General features: G+C 36.4%; 1 protein-coding gene across 1 annotated transcript; it reads right to left on the bottom strand.

Moving 5' to 3' along the window:
* Positions 1-1,800: 1,800 nt before the first annotated feature.
* On the bottom strand, positions 1,801-18,035 carry LOC105034431 (uncharacterized). Its single transcript, XM_073243656.1, is given in 7 exon segments — positions 1,801-2,080; positions 2,192-2,319; positions 13,214-13,294; positions 13,380-13,520; positions 14,773-14,921; positions 14,924-14,971; positions 17,725-18,035. Coding segments are annotated over 7 exon segments (825 nt in total). The 5' UTR covers positions 17,957-18,035; the 3' UTR covers positions 1,801-2,034.
* Positions 18,036-18,818: the final 783 nt, after the last annotated feature.

Genomic DNA, 18,818 nt, shown 5'->3' with positions numbered 1-18,818 from the left:
GGAAGAAGAAGAAGTCGTCAACCATCTTCTCGACGAGGCTGCATCGATCAACTTCAAATCTTTATTATAGTTTTATTTTATTTTATTTTATTATTTTTTTAATTTTTTGTAATTAAATTTCAACTTTCAATTAATGCAAAATTTATTTTATTGTACTTTTAATTTTTTTTTATTTTTATTACAAGTAGATGCTAAGATCTAGTTAGTAGATCTTAGTACCAATTTATTTTTATACACTTTAAATTTCTGTCTTTTATTTTTATTGCAAGTAGAAGCTAGAATCTAAATAGTAGATCTTAGTATCTAATTTATTTTTCACACTTTTAATTTCTGTTTTCCGACTTAAATTATTTTTTCAAAATTTTTTTTATAAAATCAAAAATTTCAAATCAAAATACCACCTTCTTTGTAAATTCGATTCGACTCGCTACTCTCTACATGCTTTTAATTTTTATTGAAGTCAAATTTAATTTGATAATCACGATGTCTTAACGGCAATATCGTGAGCTTATCAATATCTTCATCTGTACTCGATTATCTTCTTTCAAAGTTTTATAATGAAGCTCGCGAGTTGAATGCCACATTAATTAGAACTATTTTCAATATCATTTTTGTTCATATGAATTGGCATGCTAATCTTCCTCCATTCATTGGGCATCTTCTTGATCTTTAAAATTTATTAAATAAAATAATCAAGCAAATTACTCCTATATCATCTTAACACTTCCAAACCTCAGTAAAAATTCAAATCCAACCTTTTTTTCCTATTTCCATTTTTAATAGCCTTATTTATCTTAGATACTCTAATTCTATATGTATACTTACTATTCCTATTCTCAATAGAACTAGTGATGCATCCTAAATGATGTATCAAGATAACTCCAATATCTTTCCTTGATCCTGTATGTCTTCTTTTATAAAATTTTCCTTGTTTTCAGCTTTGGTGCATTTAATTGTGTTAAGTATCCAATTTTCCCTTCTCTTAGCTTTACAATCTTCTATATATAAATATAATCATAATTAAAGACTATTGAGGTGAATATAATTTATTCTAAATCAGATTGATAATTATATATATATATATTGAAATTAATGAACCTACATTTTGAAAATAAATTGATTATATTTTTATACTGAGTAAAAATAAATTATATTTTAATTATTATATTCTATATTATTGTATAGATTATCTAATTAAGATATTCATTATTTACTAGGTTATTGAATTCATTATCCTCTCTTTTTTTTTTTTTTCAGATTTAAATGCACCAGATGTGTACTATTTTGAGAGTAAATTCAGATGCAAGATTTGACAATATCAAGATGATTTGAATTTAGATTTATTATTATATCTTATAAGATTATTCGTTAAAATTTATTTGATGCCAGATTTTTCAACTTTATTTATTAATTAAATTTGTTAATTAATTGAACTTAGACTTTTCATTATAACAATCATCTTCGTTGCGATGTATTTGATATCATATTGGAATGCTATATATGTTTATAGGGAGAGTTCTCTATGAATACGACGGTTGCTATGACCGCCGGCTCGCAATCTCAAATTAAGAATATGATAATATAATATTAATTATATTATACTCAACTATATAATACCATATAATGTTCTTTATATTTTTAATCATACCAAAAGCATTTTCTTAGTTTGGTTATCGGAGGAAGTTAAAATTCTATAGTACTTTAGAAAAGTAACTACCAAACAGCAAATATCTTATTATAAAGACTCTACTTCCCAAAGCTATCTTTCAAAAACTCTACTTCTAACATCTCTAAAAGCTCTAATACCAACAGCAATTTCAAATAGACTTAAGGACACTAAAGCCCTCTTACAATGTTACAAAAGCAAGACACATACAAATCATAGCACATATAGTACCTTAAAACATTTTGTAAATTAAATGCAAGAATTCAGTCAGTGTGATTTAATGAGACATGATGCTAGTGGCAGTGAACAAATGACTGCCAGTGCACGCTAGTTGTCAGGCATCATATAAGCTAGTTTGTGGCTTCAGGTTATGCAGCAGAAGGCAACCTTGGCAGCAGTTGGCCAAACATGGAGCTGCAAATCAATAGAAGGCATCAGCAGTTAAGTCAATGTGGCAAGTTCTCACTAAAAGCAGTGATGGCTTAAAATGTGTTGCAAAAGCCTGATAGGTCATGGAGAACATACCTTTTGACATAATAGTAACAGAAATCAGCCAAGATGAATGTTTGAACCAGTTCCGCAAGGAGGAGTGCAGGATACCAAAAGAAGCCGGTTCCCATGTAGGTTATAAAATATCCACGTGTCTCGATTAACTGCACAATGAACAATAATTTTTTAATACACAGGGCTTATTTTTCTTTATTGTATTGCTTACATTAAAATATCAATTGCAAACTAGAATACAAATATCTTTGGCACATGGGATGATGTAACTTTAATTAAGAGGATTGAATGAAATGAAGAAATATCGATTTGGCTGTAATCCTATATGCAGATTTAACTTATGGGATGAAATCCAGGACATGGAAATATTTCCATTTATGTAAACCAATAAATAAACTCTCATTTTTGGTAAATCTAAGCTCTGTGTGTGTGTGTGTGTGTTTGGAGAACTACAACAAGTGGAAGCCTGGCCGAAAAGCAGGGCAAGCACAGGATCAAACACAGGTCTATTTAATCCACACAGGAGAATTCATCAACTCAACCAATTGGTACGCTCTGCTACTCTTATTATTATTTCTCTGGTGCATGTTAGAAAGAAAGAATTGAGTGGTGCACATGTCTGACAATGGAATGAGTTTCAGGGGTTCAATGTTATAGCAGGGCTCAGTTATTGCCCTCATTTTATGTATTACAAGCACAAAGGGGCATGGATAAAAGGAACATGGATTTATTACAGCACAACCATGGAATCATTAGAAGATAATTGTCAAGGGCATAACTAAGTTGATGCAGAAAGAACCAAAGCAATTTTTACAAAAGTATTATGTATTCATATTAGTATTCAGCCCGAGTGATGAAGCTAGATTGATAGGTTGACTGTGAAAGCAAGACTACCATTGGTGAAGGAACAAAAGTAGTTACAGCAGAAAACAAAACAGACCTACTCAACAAAAAAAGGGAAAATAATTTAGAAACTCAAAAAATCTCACACTAAAGAATCACTCAGACGTTGTGGACATCTTTGCTTCTTCTCAATTGATACCACACAGTGCGCTTGTCTGAGTTACACTTGATAGTATTCACAAAGAAACATATTGGACATTCTCGCAATCCTCCACCAAAATCCAATAATAGCCCATGATTAAAGCACCTAAATCTTAGAAATTACTTCAAATAATTAATCTTAATAGGAAAACTTTCCCAAATAAAACAAAGGGGAAAAAAAATCAAACAATATGATTTTGCTGGATTTTCTAAGTACATGCAATTAGAGGTAAGTTTTTGTGTCACCTTGGCCCACAGCTTGCAAACGAGCTCAATCAATTAGCTGCGGATTAAGGCCTCATAAGTTTTCATTTGGCCAGAGCTTATGAATACCTAAACCAAATTATGTCAGGGTCAAGATCCAAGAGAAAAAGTCAAATAAAGCCCATCTTAATAAGGCCCAAAATATTTAGGAGTCGAGCAAAAAGGGTATACCAAATATGGCCAGAACCAAAATATTTGGTTCATTGCTTGCTTTCAGAAGTAGAGGGAATATTAATGTTCCTTGAGCTAGGAAAACTAGCTCCAACAATTATCTGCGAGACCATAACTAGTAGGGATCAAATATGTAGATTCATTACATATGTTTTATGTCCTTTCTATGCATCTTCATTAAAAAAAAAAATGTATTCTGTTAAAAAGGCTTTAGTCGACACTTTGATTTGGCTTTGTGTAGGATAAGGCTGTAATTAGTGGTCTAAGATTAGGCTTCAGTTACTGGTCTAGGATTTGGCTAATGGTTCTCAGTTACTGGTCTAGGATTTGGCTATGGCTAATGGTTTAGGATTGGGCTTTAGTTAGCAGTTTGAATGGTGCTTAGACTAGTTTTAAGATGCCTCCCACCCCTCTCAAACTCCACATCCACCCCATCTCTCTCTTTTTATCATATTCGCCGCCACCCCCCCCCAACCCCTCTCTCTCTCTCTCTCTCTCTCTCTCTTGCATCCCCTCTTCACATGCATCTCTCTTCTTTTGAGCACCCTCTATGGTCTCTCAGGCACCATCTCTTGATGGCACTTGCACCCACACAAGTTCAGCTCTCATCACGATCAATATATTTTCAAACTTAATCCCTTTCAACTGTGATTGAACAGCATGTCATTGCATAAAAATCCAAAACCCCAATAGGCAAGAGACTTAAATTTACTGTGATTAAGTTCTTTTCTAGAATGTAGAACCATATTAATGTATTTTTGGAATAACTTTCTGCACATGTTGTTTGTTCAAAAAGTTTCTGCATCATATAATTGCCATAAAATTTATTTCCAGAAAACTAAATATGTTTTTAATTGATGCAAGCTAATTTTCTAGTTACCCAATTTCTGATTATTAGATTATTCCATAAATTATATTTTTATTACTTAATTTCTGTAAAAATAAAAACTCTGAGCATTAATTTCTGTGAACTAATTTACAACCAATTGAATTTCTGGTCATTAGATTTCTGTATACGATAATTCTGTAACTTATTCTATGACATAAAATTCTGCAAATAATTTTTGTGCATATAAGCTATAGAAAACTATATTCCTAATTATTAGATTTCTGCATGTTATATTTCAACAAAATAAATTTCTGCTTGTTAGATTGGTCCATACATTATTTCAGCTATTAAAAGCTCTGAAAATCTTCTAGAAGTTCAGCATATAAGACCTTATGGTTATGCCTCAAAACCGACCCCAGCCAGCATGACAAAATTGACCAATCAAAGTCTACCACGAGCCTGCCACAAATCCTCACCTCAACCAACCATGTGGCCACCTCGAAAGGCGCATGGAGGTGCTCAAACCCCTACCACTCAGTTACAGCTAGTCTGCAATGGCAGAATGGCTTCAAAAATTATGACATTCGCATCTTATCTGATTGTATCTTCTGGACATACAAGTGGTTAGCCTCAATAGCCTCCCTCATATGTCCTAGGATGCCAATCACGATGGGTACCAATCCTGGCCTATATAAACCTTTCCTAAAGGACTTTCCAGGTAACTCCAAGTCAAGTCCAATCATGTGTCAAGTCCGCAATGAGTATAGAGAGAGGATAGCTAAGACTCTAGCTCTCTCTCTCCTCTCTTCTTCTGACACACTGACATGGACTCTGGATCTCTCTATTTTTGCCTTCTTCTCTACAGAACCTCCTCTATAACCTTGAGGTAGACTAACTTAGGCATCAGAAGGTTCCTCCTGGAAAATGCTCGCAAGCGGACTTCACTTTTGGTGTTTCAAGATGCTCTAGGAGGCCAAAGTGTGGATTCAGATCTCTCCAATGGCTTCTCAATCTCCAACCAAACTCATAGAATCCTAAGTCACCATTGACTACCTTTCATCCTTAGCTCCAGCTCATCCGCTTGAGTCAAATTGACCCTCGACGGTAACAAAATTGACACTAGAGGAGAGCCCTAACCCTATTATTGGAGGTTATGCTCAACTACAACCACCATGAGAATGTAGAAAGCTCAAGCGACGCCATCCGCCACCCATCCCAACATGCCTATGACTCCAACGAAGAGTCTCTCAAGCTCTCATGGCCAACTTTGCACTCCACTCCTCTTCCACGACTGACATCACATGCTATACCCTTGTGATGCTATACCCTCTCTGCACAAGATGCACATCCTTGGTGAACGGGATGCATGTCCATGATGGTTTCCCTCTTGTGCCACCCGGACACAAGTGCCATGCATATGGGACCCACATTGTTGGAGACTAGGATGCAAGTACCTAGATACCATCCTGGATGCCAAGCTCCTAGGTCGTGCACACTTGGAGATCAGAACGCAATCCTTGGAGGCCGAGCTCCCAGGTTGCGCTTCCTTAAGATTAGCATGCAGGTCCCTAAGGCCGACCAAAGCCATGTCGAGCTCCCGAATCACACATCCTTGGAGATCAAGATGTGAGTCCTCGAAGGCCGACCAAAGCCACTCCAAGCTCTTAGGCCGAGCTCCCGAGTTGTGCATCTCTAGAGATCAGGGTGCAAGTCCCTGGATGCCGAGCTCCAAGTCATGCATCCTTGGAGATCAAGATGTGAGTCCCCGAAAGCTGACCAAAGCCACTTCGAGCTCCCAATCATGCATACTGGAGATCAGGATGTGAGTCCCCAAAGCTGAGCTCCACAGTCCCTCATCTTTGGAGATCAAGATGAGTCCTTGGAGGCCAACCAGAGCCACTCCAAGCTCCAGGTCGCACATCATAAGAGTTAGGGTGCAAGTCTCTAGACACCAAGCTTCTAGGTTGCACATCCCTAGAGATTGGATGCAAATCTCTGGATAACAAGCTCCCGAGTCTCACATTCCTAGAGATCGGGATGCAAGTCCCCAAAGTTCAACCAGAGCCACTCTGAGATCCCAAGCCTAGCTCCTGGGTCACACATCACTAGAGATCGCAATGCCAATCTTTAGACATCGAGCTCCCAAGTGGCACATCCTTGGAGATCAGGATGTAAGTCCCTAAAAGTCGACTAGAGTCATTCCCAGCTCTCAAGCCAAGCTCAAGGTTGCGCATCATTGAAGATTAGGATGCGAGTACCTAAAGGCCGACTAAAGCTATTTGATCTCCCAAGTTATGCATCCCAGAGATTGGGATGCAAGTCCTTAGAGGCAAGCTCTCAAGTCACACATCCCTGGAGATTGGGACATGAGTCTTTGGATGCCGAGCTTTTGGATCGTGCATTCCTAGAGATTGGATGTGAGCCCTTAGTGGCTGAGCTCCCATGTCGAGCTCTTAGGCCAAGCTCTCAGATCATGCATCCCAAAAATCAGGCACGAGTTCCTAGAGGCCAACCAAAGCCATCTGAGCTCTTAGGCTATGCATCATTAGAGATCGCAATGTGAGTCCTTGGAGACTGCCTTTCTAAGCCATTCAAGAAACAAATGTCGTGTACGCTGAATGCAAGTCCCTAAAGGCCATCCTTCCATGTCATCCAAGATGGGAGTGCCATGCATGCGGGACATGAGTCCTTGGAAGCCGACCAAAGCCATGCGAGCACTCTTGACCAGCTCTACAAACCAAGCTCCCTTGCCATGCGCTTCAAGCGATCTCGCAAGGCGGCAAGAAGAAGAAAAATAAGCATGGAATTTAGTCAACCTCTGACCAAATTATCAAATTAATTTTCTTTCAAGAATTTCAGGTCAAGAACTTGGTGCACAAAGCCACCATAGGTTGGGTGAGTCTCACAATGATCATCGACAAACTCTCTCTAGCGCAATAGGACAAGCCATCCAATAACTCTATGCCAAAGCACCTCTAGCTCTTATGCCAAAAAGTCTTGGCAACCAACAACCTATGTAAGCAGGACCCCAAGCTCTTCCAGCTCCCACACCGAAGTCATGAAGACCTTCCAACCTACAGAGTCGAGATGGCCGGAGTACAGGCCACCATGCCTACTCATAAGCCTCGACAGCTAGTAGGCTCCAATTGGCCTGATAGCCCAAGCACAAGCCACCACGCCCACAAAGCCTCCATGAGCCAATCGATCTATACAGGCGGAATGGTTTGAGCACTTCCAACCCCATGCTGAAAGCTCGAAGTTCTAACTGACCTACACAAGTAGGACAGCCCAAGCACCTTACGCACCCATGCCTAAAAGTCTCGAAGACCTTCCGATCTACACAAGCGGAATGGCTGGGTACAGGCCACTGTGCCTACTAAGCCTCGAGAGCCAACCGACCTATACAAGCGAAACAGTCCGAGCACTTCTAGCTAATATGCCGATGTCACAAAGAAATTCTGACCTACACAGGTGGGATGGACTAAAACTAAGGCTAGGGGGTAAGCCCCGAACTCCACTTCAACAGCCATAAGATCTCAACTCTAGGTAATCATTCAACAACACCACACATTAGAACACAACACATAAAGAACCAACTTTTCCATGAATCAGTTCTGACTACAAAGCTCAGCCTCTACATTCAGCTTCATGGCTCGGTTCGTGGCTTTGTGGCTCAACTATGTGGGTCATACACGATGCCATGGTTGGTTATCTCCAGCAACTCTTCTACTTTCGTCACCTTAGCTACCAAGGTACCTCTATCTCAGAAGTAGGGGGCAAGTGATTTGCCTCCATCCCAGCATAACAAAACCAACCAATCAGAGCCTGCCACGAGCCCATCATGAAGTCCTCACCTTGGTCAATCATTTTCACCACATGGTGACCCCGAAAAATGCACAGAAATGCCCAAATCCTCCACCATTTAGTTATAGCTGCCCACAATGGCAGAACAACTTCCATAACCATGAGATCTGCATCTTATCAGATCGTATCTTCTGGACATATGAGTGGTTATCCTCAACAACCTCCCTCATACATCCTAAGATGCCGATTGCAATGAGTATCAACCTTTATCCATATAAATCTTTCCTGGGGACCCTCCAAGTAACTCCAAGACCAATCAAGTGTCAAGTCCACATTGAGTACAGAGGAGGATAGCTAAGACTCTAGCTTTCACTCTCTCTTCTTCACTGACAAACTGACATGGATTATGGATCTCTCTTCTCCAACTTCTCTACAAAACATCCTCTGTACCCTGAGATAAACTAACTTAGGCATCGGAGGGTCCCCCACCAGGAACCCCAACCAACTGACTTCCTTTGCTTCTGGTGTTTCAAGGCATTCTAGGAGGTCAAAGTACAGATTTGGATCTCTCCGACGGCTTTTCAATATCCAACCAACTCTCAGAGTCCTTGAGTCACCACTCGGTGCCTCTCATCCTTAGCTTTAGCTCATCGCCTAAGCCAGATCGACTCTAAGTAGCAACAATTAGAATTCAAAGATCCTCCAACCCACTATGCTTTTGTTAATGTTGAAAATGTTATAAAAGAAGTGTGATGAGTTGGGCTTTAGTTTCTTTCAGTTTGAAATTTTAGGATATCAAAAAATATAGAGAACATCAATTATGGAGTTTTATTATTATAAGTTATAACTACCCAAATTAGGGGGGCCTAATGGATTTACATGCTTAGGACAGTAGCGATGCATTGTTTTTGGGGCTAAGTGTGATTTCTTGGATTCATAACCATATCTGAGACTCCTAGGATTTTCAAGAGATTATCAAGGTATTTGTATAATTTTGGAAACTTTAAGTTATAAAAATCATCTTGGTCATATTTTGATAACCATACTGCAAAATGGAAATCAGGTCCTTGATAGGCACAAGTTGACTATTTGGGTGTTTATTGGACTGTGTTATAAGGTAACCTTCCACCTTTCTAATGTTTCTAGCTTATTATTTTCTTGAAATATAGTTATGTTAAATAGCTTCATAAAATATTTTGAAATTTACAACTATGAAATGTGAAAACCTCTTTGAATTACTAGCACTACCTTACCAATAATGATGCTTATATATAAACCACTTTTAGGTTACTTCCAAAACACATAGTTTTACTATATACGATTTTTTGTCAAAATATTTTGTCTTACTTGTTCCGACTAGTTAAGATTATTGGTTACTTGTTGGGTGCAGAGCTCACTCTTATATCCATTTATTTCAGATAGTATGGAGGCATGAGCATTGACCGTGTGAAATATCAGATAAATAATTGTGTATTTAAAGAATAATAATCTATTTCTACTCCAATAGCTTGAAAAGAATTTATTTCATGCACCTTTGATCAATAAAAAACAGCTACATAATTCATGACACCAAGTAATGTAAACGATACACTGAATGGGAATAAGTTTGAAATAATTCAACAAGCATTCTTATGCATGATTAGATATTTGTTTGTGAGTTCTTCAAGCATACCTTCATATAAATAATCATCTTTTATTAATTATGCTTGTATCTGATAGTTCCATACAAACAAAATATTCATAGTAGGTTATTTGACACAGAAAAGAATATAGTAATGAGAAAATGATGATATTGATTAAATATATCATTATTGATAAAAAATATTAAAATTTAAATTAAAGAGAAATTATTAGATGCGTGCATAACACTGCTCCTTGTTTGCTTATAAGTACTTGTTTTCATTCCAAACTTTTGTACTAGGATCATGAAACTTTGTGAGGTGTGGTTGATTCAACCTTATTATAACATTTCCAGCCAAGGATCGCTGACTTAGAATGGATCCCATGCCAGTCAGCCAGTGGTACAAGTCGGTATGCCCCCATACTGGACTATACCCGATCTACATCGACATAGAAATGGGGATAAACCGAAGAGAAAAAAAGAAAGGAGAGAGAGGGAGGGAGGGAGGAAAGGAAGGCTGACGGAGACACCAGCAATGGCCACCAGAGGGCCACGGAGACTACCGAAGACCGCCAAGACCTCTCGGGCTCCACGTCCTCCATGAAAGAAAATGAGAAGAGAGAGATAGAAAGAGAAGAGAAGGGGGGAGGAGGAGAAGCGACGAAGAGGCGTTGGAAGACTGCTGGATGGCCGTCGTAGCCATCGAATGGCCCAAAACAATCATGCGGCCGTCGTAAATTCAAAACAGGGCCTTTACCCCTGTTTCATGGAATTTTTTAAAAAATCTGATATACAGTGAAGTCGGTAATCTTATTTCAAATAGTGGCAGCTGTAGGGGTGTTTTGGACCATTCGATGACCATAGCAGCCAACCAACGGCCTCTCCGCCTCCTTTTCCTCCCTTCTTCTCTCTCTCTCTCTCCCTCCCTATCTCTCTCTTTTTGCATCTCACGGATGCTAGAACTAGGCAAGGGCGAGAAAAGAATGCAAGATTGAATAAGCGCCCTATTCCTTAGATAGGACAGGACAGTAGAGACCCAGAGACCTGGAGGCTCTACAGCCTTGATGGGCCACCGCGCCAACCGCTAGTCTTTCCCTTTCCTTTCCTCCCCTCTTCTCTCTCTCATCCTCTCTTTCCTTCTCCCTTGCATTGTTTTCACCGGCATTCTAAATCGAACGCCTGAACTGCCACACCAATTAGCCACCAATAGGATTTGGCATGCCCCAAACTATCTGATTCGGATGGTTCAGCCAACTATGTTCCCAGCCTTAATGTTTATATCCCACTCATCAATTCTTTTATTCAAAATAGAGAAATAATAGAAGTACAAAACTCATAATTGCATATGTTTTATCAAAACAATGTAATGTTATATTATTGGTCTATGAGATCATGAATCAAATAGTTCATAGTCAGGTTGTAAGTCCGACAGGATAGGGAGCATCCTGACCGTCCCATCCCATTCTTATGAGAAAACAGAATCGCAATAGGGCAGGACTCTGAAACCCATCCACAAGGAAAGAGGAGGAAAAAAGGAAAAAAAGAAAGGAAGAAAAGATGAAAAAGAAAAGTAGATGAAAAGATGAAAAGCAAAAATAAAAGGAAAGAAATAAAAAGAGAAGAAAAGAATTAATGGATTGAAGGAAGAAAGAAACGAGAAAGATGAAGGAAAAGGAAAGAAAGAAAGAAACAAAGGGATAAGAAAAAAGAAGAAAGAAGGAAAGAAAGAAGAAAAGAAAGAAAAAAAAAGGAAAGAAAAAAAAGAAAAGAAAGGAGAAAGATTGAGGGTACCTAAGGCACTCTCAATTGAAACTACTGTCAGGGTGAGACAAGATAGTGGGGCATCCTCTCCATGGAGAAACTAAGACACAGGTGTCTTATGGGATTTAAAATCTTAGTTCATGGTAGCTCATTGTGCATTACTTATTCCAACTTCTAGTACTACTGAAAGATAAGTGAGGTCATGAAATAGTCTATATCACCATTAAATAATGACCATTGACAAAGAAAAATAAATACAATAAAACCAAAATAGTCTATGTTATCAAATTTTATTGAAAAAGTTCATGCCAGACCCACCTATTTGATGTCACTATTTTATAAATATGTGGTAGGTCTAACATAATAGCGATTGTAATGGCTTAGGAGACCTTTCAATTTGTATGATACAATAACCAAATTTTAGTAACTATTATAATTTTGCAGTAATTTCATTTAGCAGCCATTATGTGAAAATGAAAAATATAGCCATTGATTCTACATTTTATTATACATTTCATCATAAAGAAATATTTTCACTTTTTATATAAATAAAATAACATTTGCAACTAGAATATCCTATATTTATAGCAGCTTAGTTAATTTTTTTTATTTTGAAATTGATGGCATATTATTGACCTTTTTTTCTAGTATAACATTTACACATATTTTTCTTAACATTATATATTATATATTTCTCTCAAAAATCTGCCATTGCCAGTACCTTGAACCTAGACCTTCAGCGAGCCAACTACATCATGACACCCATATGATTACAATTTTGGAAAATTAATTGTTTCCCATCCTATCCAAATCGAAAAAGGTGCTAGGATGAGAAGCAGGATAAGGAATTAGGAAAGAAATTTTCTCTTCCTGCTTTTGGTGTGGATAATAGATTTTGAAAATTACAAGTAGGCATGACTGATTAAGTGGGGGAGGTGTTCATATTTTAAGTTCATAGCTATTATCTCGATCTTGATTATGTGTTTTAGATCATGTTCTGGAGATATATGCATTGGTTTAGACTTTTAATTACATTACCATTTGGACATATTTTAGGCTGAACTACCATAGCATGTTATATTGGAATTGATATCCGGATAATTCTTGTGGAAGACTGATTTAAGGGTGGAGCCTCAAATGCTTATGGGGTTAAGCTCTTTTGGTGTTTGGCAGTTACCATATTTCTGGCTCACAGCTGATACTCATTCAAACTGACATAACCAATAATTTATAGAGGAATTGTTAATATTACAAATTAATTAGATATTTCTTTAAGTTAAGAGGAAAGAACCAGGAAAACAATTGAAAAAAAATGGAGACAAGCCTTGCAGCATAACCCAGTCTCGACTTTGATTCTAAGCAAAAAAACCTACAGCATGTTTATGAAGTCGAAAGTAGCAGCAAACTGCAAAAATTGCAAAAAAAGAAAATGACAACAAAAGTGATTTAATCTACACTACTTCCATGACATATTTAAGTGTTGTAGGCTGCGTCTTATGGACATCATATTGAATTGAATAGCAACAAATTGAAAGTTGAAAAAAGTCACCTGAATTATCCAATATGCACAGCCCAAGAATCTTGAAACTCCCAAAGCAAATACATAATGAGCTGTGAAGGGTTCAACCATCTGCAAATTCAAATATCAAAAAATGTCAAAATCGATTCAGTAAAAAGAAGCGATTTGGTAAAAAGTCCCAGTGGGACCCTTGCACCTTAGCATTTTGCATTAGCCTGAGCTGAGGAAGCACTGATACAGATTCCAAATACACACAGAAGGCCCAACAAATTCTATTGAATTGGAATTCGTGGAGCCAGGGATGGATGAGAATTGCTAGCACAGCACAAGGAACCACCTGCCGAAAATATATTAAGTGAAAAAATGATATTCATTCTGTTTTTTTAAGTACTTAAGTCCCACTGTAAACTTCTAATGAGAAACCTGAATAGATGGGAGCTTTAATGAGAAAAAATTCAATAATTTGAAATCTTCCATGCTTTATAACATGATACTTAATTGAGATTCAAAAGAAACACACCAGAGCTAACACAATCACTGTCAACTAATATCATTTTATACAATAATTAAATCACATATTAAACTTGAGCTGCAGAAATATTTAAAATGACGTAAATTCCCATCTTTGTGGAAGAGTTTGTGCATCAGGGTCAGAAAATGTGTCATATACCACCTGATAACATTAGTTTATACAGTATGTGGAAATTACAATGATTCATTTACTATGATAAATTATGGTTTTAGAAAGTAAACATATAATATATGAATATACTTTAACATGCCATGTAAATCAGTGAATCGATATAAAATACACCAACATATAGAAGTATGAGAAGAAATTAATAGTGCATTAACCCAAGCTGCAATGTAAATTTTAGATCCAATAGTGTCCCGTATTAAATGTGTGAGGTTTGGAACAAGATCAAGTTTCCAATTTAGGCAGATCCAAACCTGAAAACCCAAAAGACCAACCACCATGAGATGATAATGAGTCATGTCTTGACAACAGTGCTAATTAGAAATGCAGCAACTACTCATCATTTTGAGTTGTACTTGTTTGAAAATTAGCTTTGCTGTCAAAGTATTTATCTGTTCTGGGAGCACTCCCTCTATCCCTCATCAAGATATTTCAAAGGGGCCCTCATATATCGAAGCACATTTAAATTAATGCATGGATCCAATTGACAGTATTAAATTGTCAAAAATACATTCTACATTGTTTCTCTGAAGTATATCTCAATGGTGTACTGATGATGAGAGGTTAAATGGCTTTAATTTTGGAAGTCAGATTTGAATCTGGGTTTAAATCCTAGGAAACATGTCCAGAATTGGGCATGGATATAGCATGATCTGACCTGAATCTGACCCATCACCTCCCCTATTTGGCTATGTAAGAGTTAGGTATTAATCTTGAAAAAGTTCATGAGAACACCATATATGGGAAGAAATTGATCACAATATAGTCCAGTAAAAGAAGATCTTGCAAAATCAAGGTCTGACAAATTAAAGCAGGTAGGGATTAAACAGATAGAATTATCAAATTTCATCCTGGAAGACATACAAATATTGATGGTAGTGCAGTTTATTACCAAATAATATCTTGGCATGCTGTCTAATTCTTTAATGTAGCTTGACTTCAGTCTAAATCGTATCATATATATAACCCAAAGAGTTGGGACAAGTGTTGCAAAATCAAGAACTGTATGAATGTCCATTTCAATGACGAAACTGCAATATAGCGTACAGCTAGGAATGTCGCAGTTAACTCTTGCGATTTCAATGAAAGACCTAAGGACAAGAAAACAAAGTGTCAAAACATGGATTATTTAAATAATAAAAACAATGAAAAAAAAAAAAAAACATTTTCATTCTTTCAACCGACAATTCGCAGGTATAATATGTAATGTAAAAATAACAAGTCTTTTTTTTTTTTTTGATTTGGTTCTTACAGAGTCAAGAAAGATCCATCAATGACTAATTCTCTTGAGTTCAAATTGCAACACATGTCAGCCGATTTTATATGTGAATCAGGAATATTTACCTCAATGTATAAAGTCCGAAACACTACCTTAAGTCAACGAGACTGCCTAACTTGTTAGTAGACTACTGAAAGAAACAGAGAGGTTGCCATTTCACAATTTTTTTTAAAATTTCATGAAAACAAAATCACCCATTAGAATCTGCACCATTTCAGCATGTTTTGGTACAGTTCTTGGTATCTAAACTACTCAAGATTACACTACTCAAAAAACTACATGATGAACCCCTAATAGCGGTCTAGCAATCCTATTGCATATCCTCCTTTCAAAAAATAATCATAACCATATCACCATCCAAGTGCTTTTCATCAAGTGAAGTTGGTTGTGCAGCACAACTCTTAGTGGAGAAGGTTCTATGCAATAATCGATAAACTCTTATAACCAGCTATCAACTTGACATCAACCATCCAGAAAATGAGTGAAGGAAAATCCAGGCAAGAGAAGGTTATATATGCAATAAAACAACAAAATCTCATAGAGAAAGATAAGATTACAATTCAAGAGGTTTACAGCTTCAAGCTTTCTAATGAAAACTGCGCATTCAAAAAATTCTCCATTCCTATATTTCTCAAGTTCTCAAGAGCTCAACTCTTAACATTGACTAAAAGCACTCTAAAGAACTACATACATGGGGAACTTCCTAACCAAAATGCTTATATTGACTATAAAAATGCTAGATGCCTGGCCCTAGAGAGAACCTTGCCGCTTGGATACTTATCAAGGCCAAGATGCTTTCTCCTTCATTCAAAAACTATGACCCAAAAAAGATTGTTACTTGCTTCATTTCCACAATCTAATACCTATTCAAGACCCATAATAATCTTATCATTTTAATTGATCAACTATCTTAGCTGATTCTATTATCATTGATTTTTTTTTCTAAGCCTGGGTATTAAATCTTCTTCCCATTGGTAACGAAAACTTAATTGGACACAGAGACTTTCTTATCCAAAGAAGCTTCTGCAATTCTCAAAATTGACTTCCACGGTCTGCTGATTGTACCGAAAACGTAAACCAGAACTTTGTTGTAATACCATTACCCATCTACAAGCAGATGCACATTGATGGAAGTTAGATGGTTTTTATCACTAGCATATACGGTAATATAAGAGCATTAAGTCTAATATGAAGGCTTAGGATGACTCTTTCATGGCATCTATTGAATTGCTCTCCTTAAATCATTATCCCTGTTCACCCTTCTCCACAGCCATTTGTCTAATAAATTTAAAATTTTTATTAAGAAATCCAAGTCCCTCGAATGTTTGTACTTTCTAGGTTATGCCCCATCTCATCAATTTATGGATCCATCTAATCAATTAAGAATAAATAATAGGTTCAACCAAGAGCAGCTTTTAGTAAGACCAAATAACGATGCATGTGCCCAAGGTTCATGACTTTACAATCCAACCAGCTATGCACATTTTTACTCTCAATTAACATAATCTAATCCCAAATATTGAGTCTGGTAGTTTGAGATGCTAAATAAATAGCTTATGGAAGCAGGTTTCCTCTGCTGCCAGTGAGAATACAAGTTTCCACCAGCCACATCTATAGTCCAACATTGTAATTCCAAGTATGGGCTACAGGCAACTTTCTTGGAGAATAAACACCTAATTCCACAACCACTCTTTTTTTCTAAAGTTCAATACAGAACCAAATTAGTGCCTGATGTGGTGAAAATAACATCTTCCTATGACATCATGAAATTATTATCAAATTGACCAACAATCAGGGTATTGCAATTAGCATATGCATTCAGGCCTCCTATTTATCGAATAAACTTATTTAATTGTATACTTTAATTCAAGATCTATGGAAGAATAATGGAATAAAAAGAAAAAAAAAATAAAAAGAAGAACAGAGAGAGAGAGAGAGAGAGAGTCTCAATGTCCAAGTCGTCTACAACTATGTATGTACCAAAAAATTATCAACCCGATGAGACTAATCCCTTAAAGACCAAATAGAAAACCAAATTCAACACAATCCTAGAATTTTCACAAAAAAGAAAAGAAACACCAATTCCAATATTAAAAATTAAAAAAAAAATCATCTTCATATAAATCAAACATAGGATCACAATCTATAATTCGTACAATGGCAAAATCAGCCTCAAATGTTAACTTTTTTTAGTCAAACACATCATCAGCATGTGCATTACAATTCACAAAGCAGATACCATATACAGCTAATTTCTATACCGGCAAACATTTTCGCTGCCAGTAGAGAACCGAATTTGAACACAATCCTAAGCCTTTTTTTTTTTTGTTGAAAAAAAAATCCTAAGCTTTTCCAAAAAGCCAAATTCAAGCAAAAAAATCGCATAGACCAAAACCATGATCCCTACAACTACTATAATGTCAAAATCAGGCAAAAAAGAATGTTACTATTTTATCAAACACATCGACATATGCTTTAGAATCCGCAAAGCAGATATACTATATACTGCTAAATTCTATACCAGTAAAAGAAAAAAGAAAACTGAGAGAGAGAGGAGGAGATAACCAGAGCAGGTCTTTTTGGTGGTGAGCTTGTAGATGAGGACCAGGATGCCGGCGGCGTGGACGGCCTCGGCGGCGATGAAGAAATGGTTGTAGTTACGGACGAGTTTTTTCAAGGTCACAAGGGCCAGGATGGCCGCCACCGCGCCGAGAAACACCTTCACCCTCACCGACTGCCGCCGGACCCATCCGAACATAACGTTCACCGGCCCTCTCGCCCCCCTCCGCCTCCCCATCTCCTCACCAAAAACCCAGATAGAGAGAGAGAGAGAGAGAGAGAGAGAGAAGAGAAAAGGAGAGAATTTTCTTGGGAGAGAGGAGTCAATGCATGCCGTGGTTTTATATACGCACACCGGGAAACCGTCGGCCAAGATTCAGTGTCCATAAAAAACAAAAAAAAAAATTCAAGGCCCATATTATTACCAAGATTTGTATCCTCTACTGGCACGCAGGGTTTGTTTTTGTTTTTTTTTTTTTTTTTTGGTACGATGGCATTTAGTATTATGTTGTGATGGATTCCCCAAAACTGCCATAGATGGCTACGATAATCACAACGGCCATAAGTCACCCAAAAAAAAATATAAGTCATTATTTACATAAAATCATATTATTTTTAATATTTTTTAAATAAAAATGACTGAAATCGATTCGAATATGGATAGATATATATTTAATATTAATATTTATTTTATTTGATAAATATAAATATTAATCAAAAATTTATATTTATATTTATTTTAAATAAATAAGAATACAAATTGAATACTAGAAGTATGGATATAAATATAGATATAAATCAAATAATTAAATTTTATAATTATATAATTAAAAAATATTAAATAGATAATAAATTAAATTAATAGCATATTAATATGATTATATATCTTATTTAAAAATTTATGAGTATTATATAAAATAAATAAAATTATAAATAAAATTAAATATTCGAATATGGAGCGATAGTTATTTATCTATATTTATATCTATTTTTATTTGACAGAGATGTATATGGATATAAATATTAGATGGATACCCAAATTTTTATCTATATCTAGATAGATTTAAATATGAAAATAAATCTGAATAAATATTATTGGA

This window comes from Elaeis guineensis, chromosome 9 (genome assembly GCF_000442705.2).
Source record: "Elaeis guineensis isolate ETL-2024a chromosome 9, EG11, whole genome shotgun sequence".
NCBI classification, from domain to species: Eukaryota; Viridiplantae; Streptophyta; class Magnoliopsida; order Arecales; family Arecaceae; genus Elaeis; species Elaeis guineensis.
This window is presented reverse-complemented; position numbering and strand designations above follow the sequence as displayed.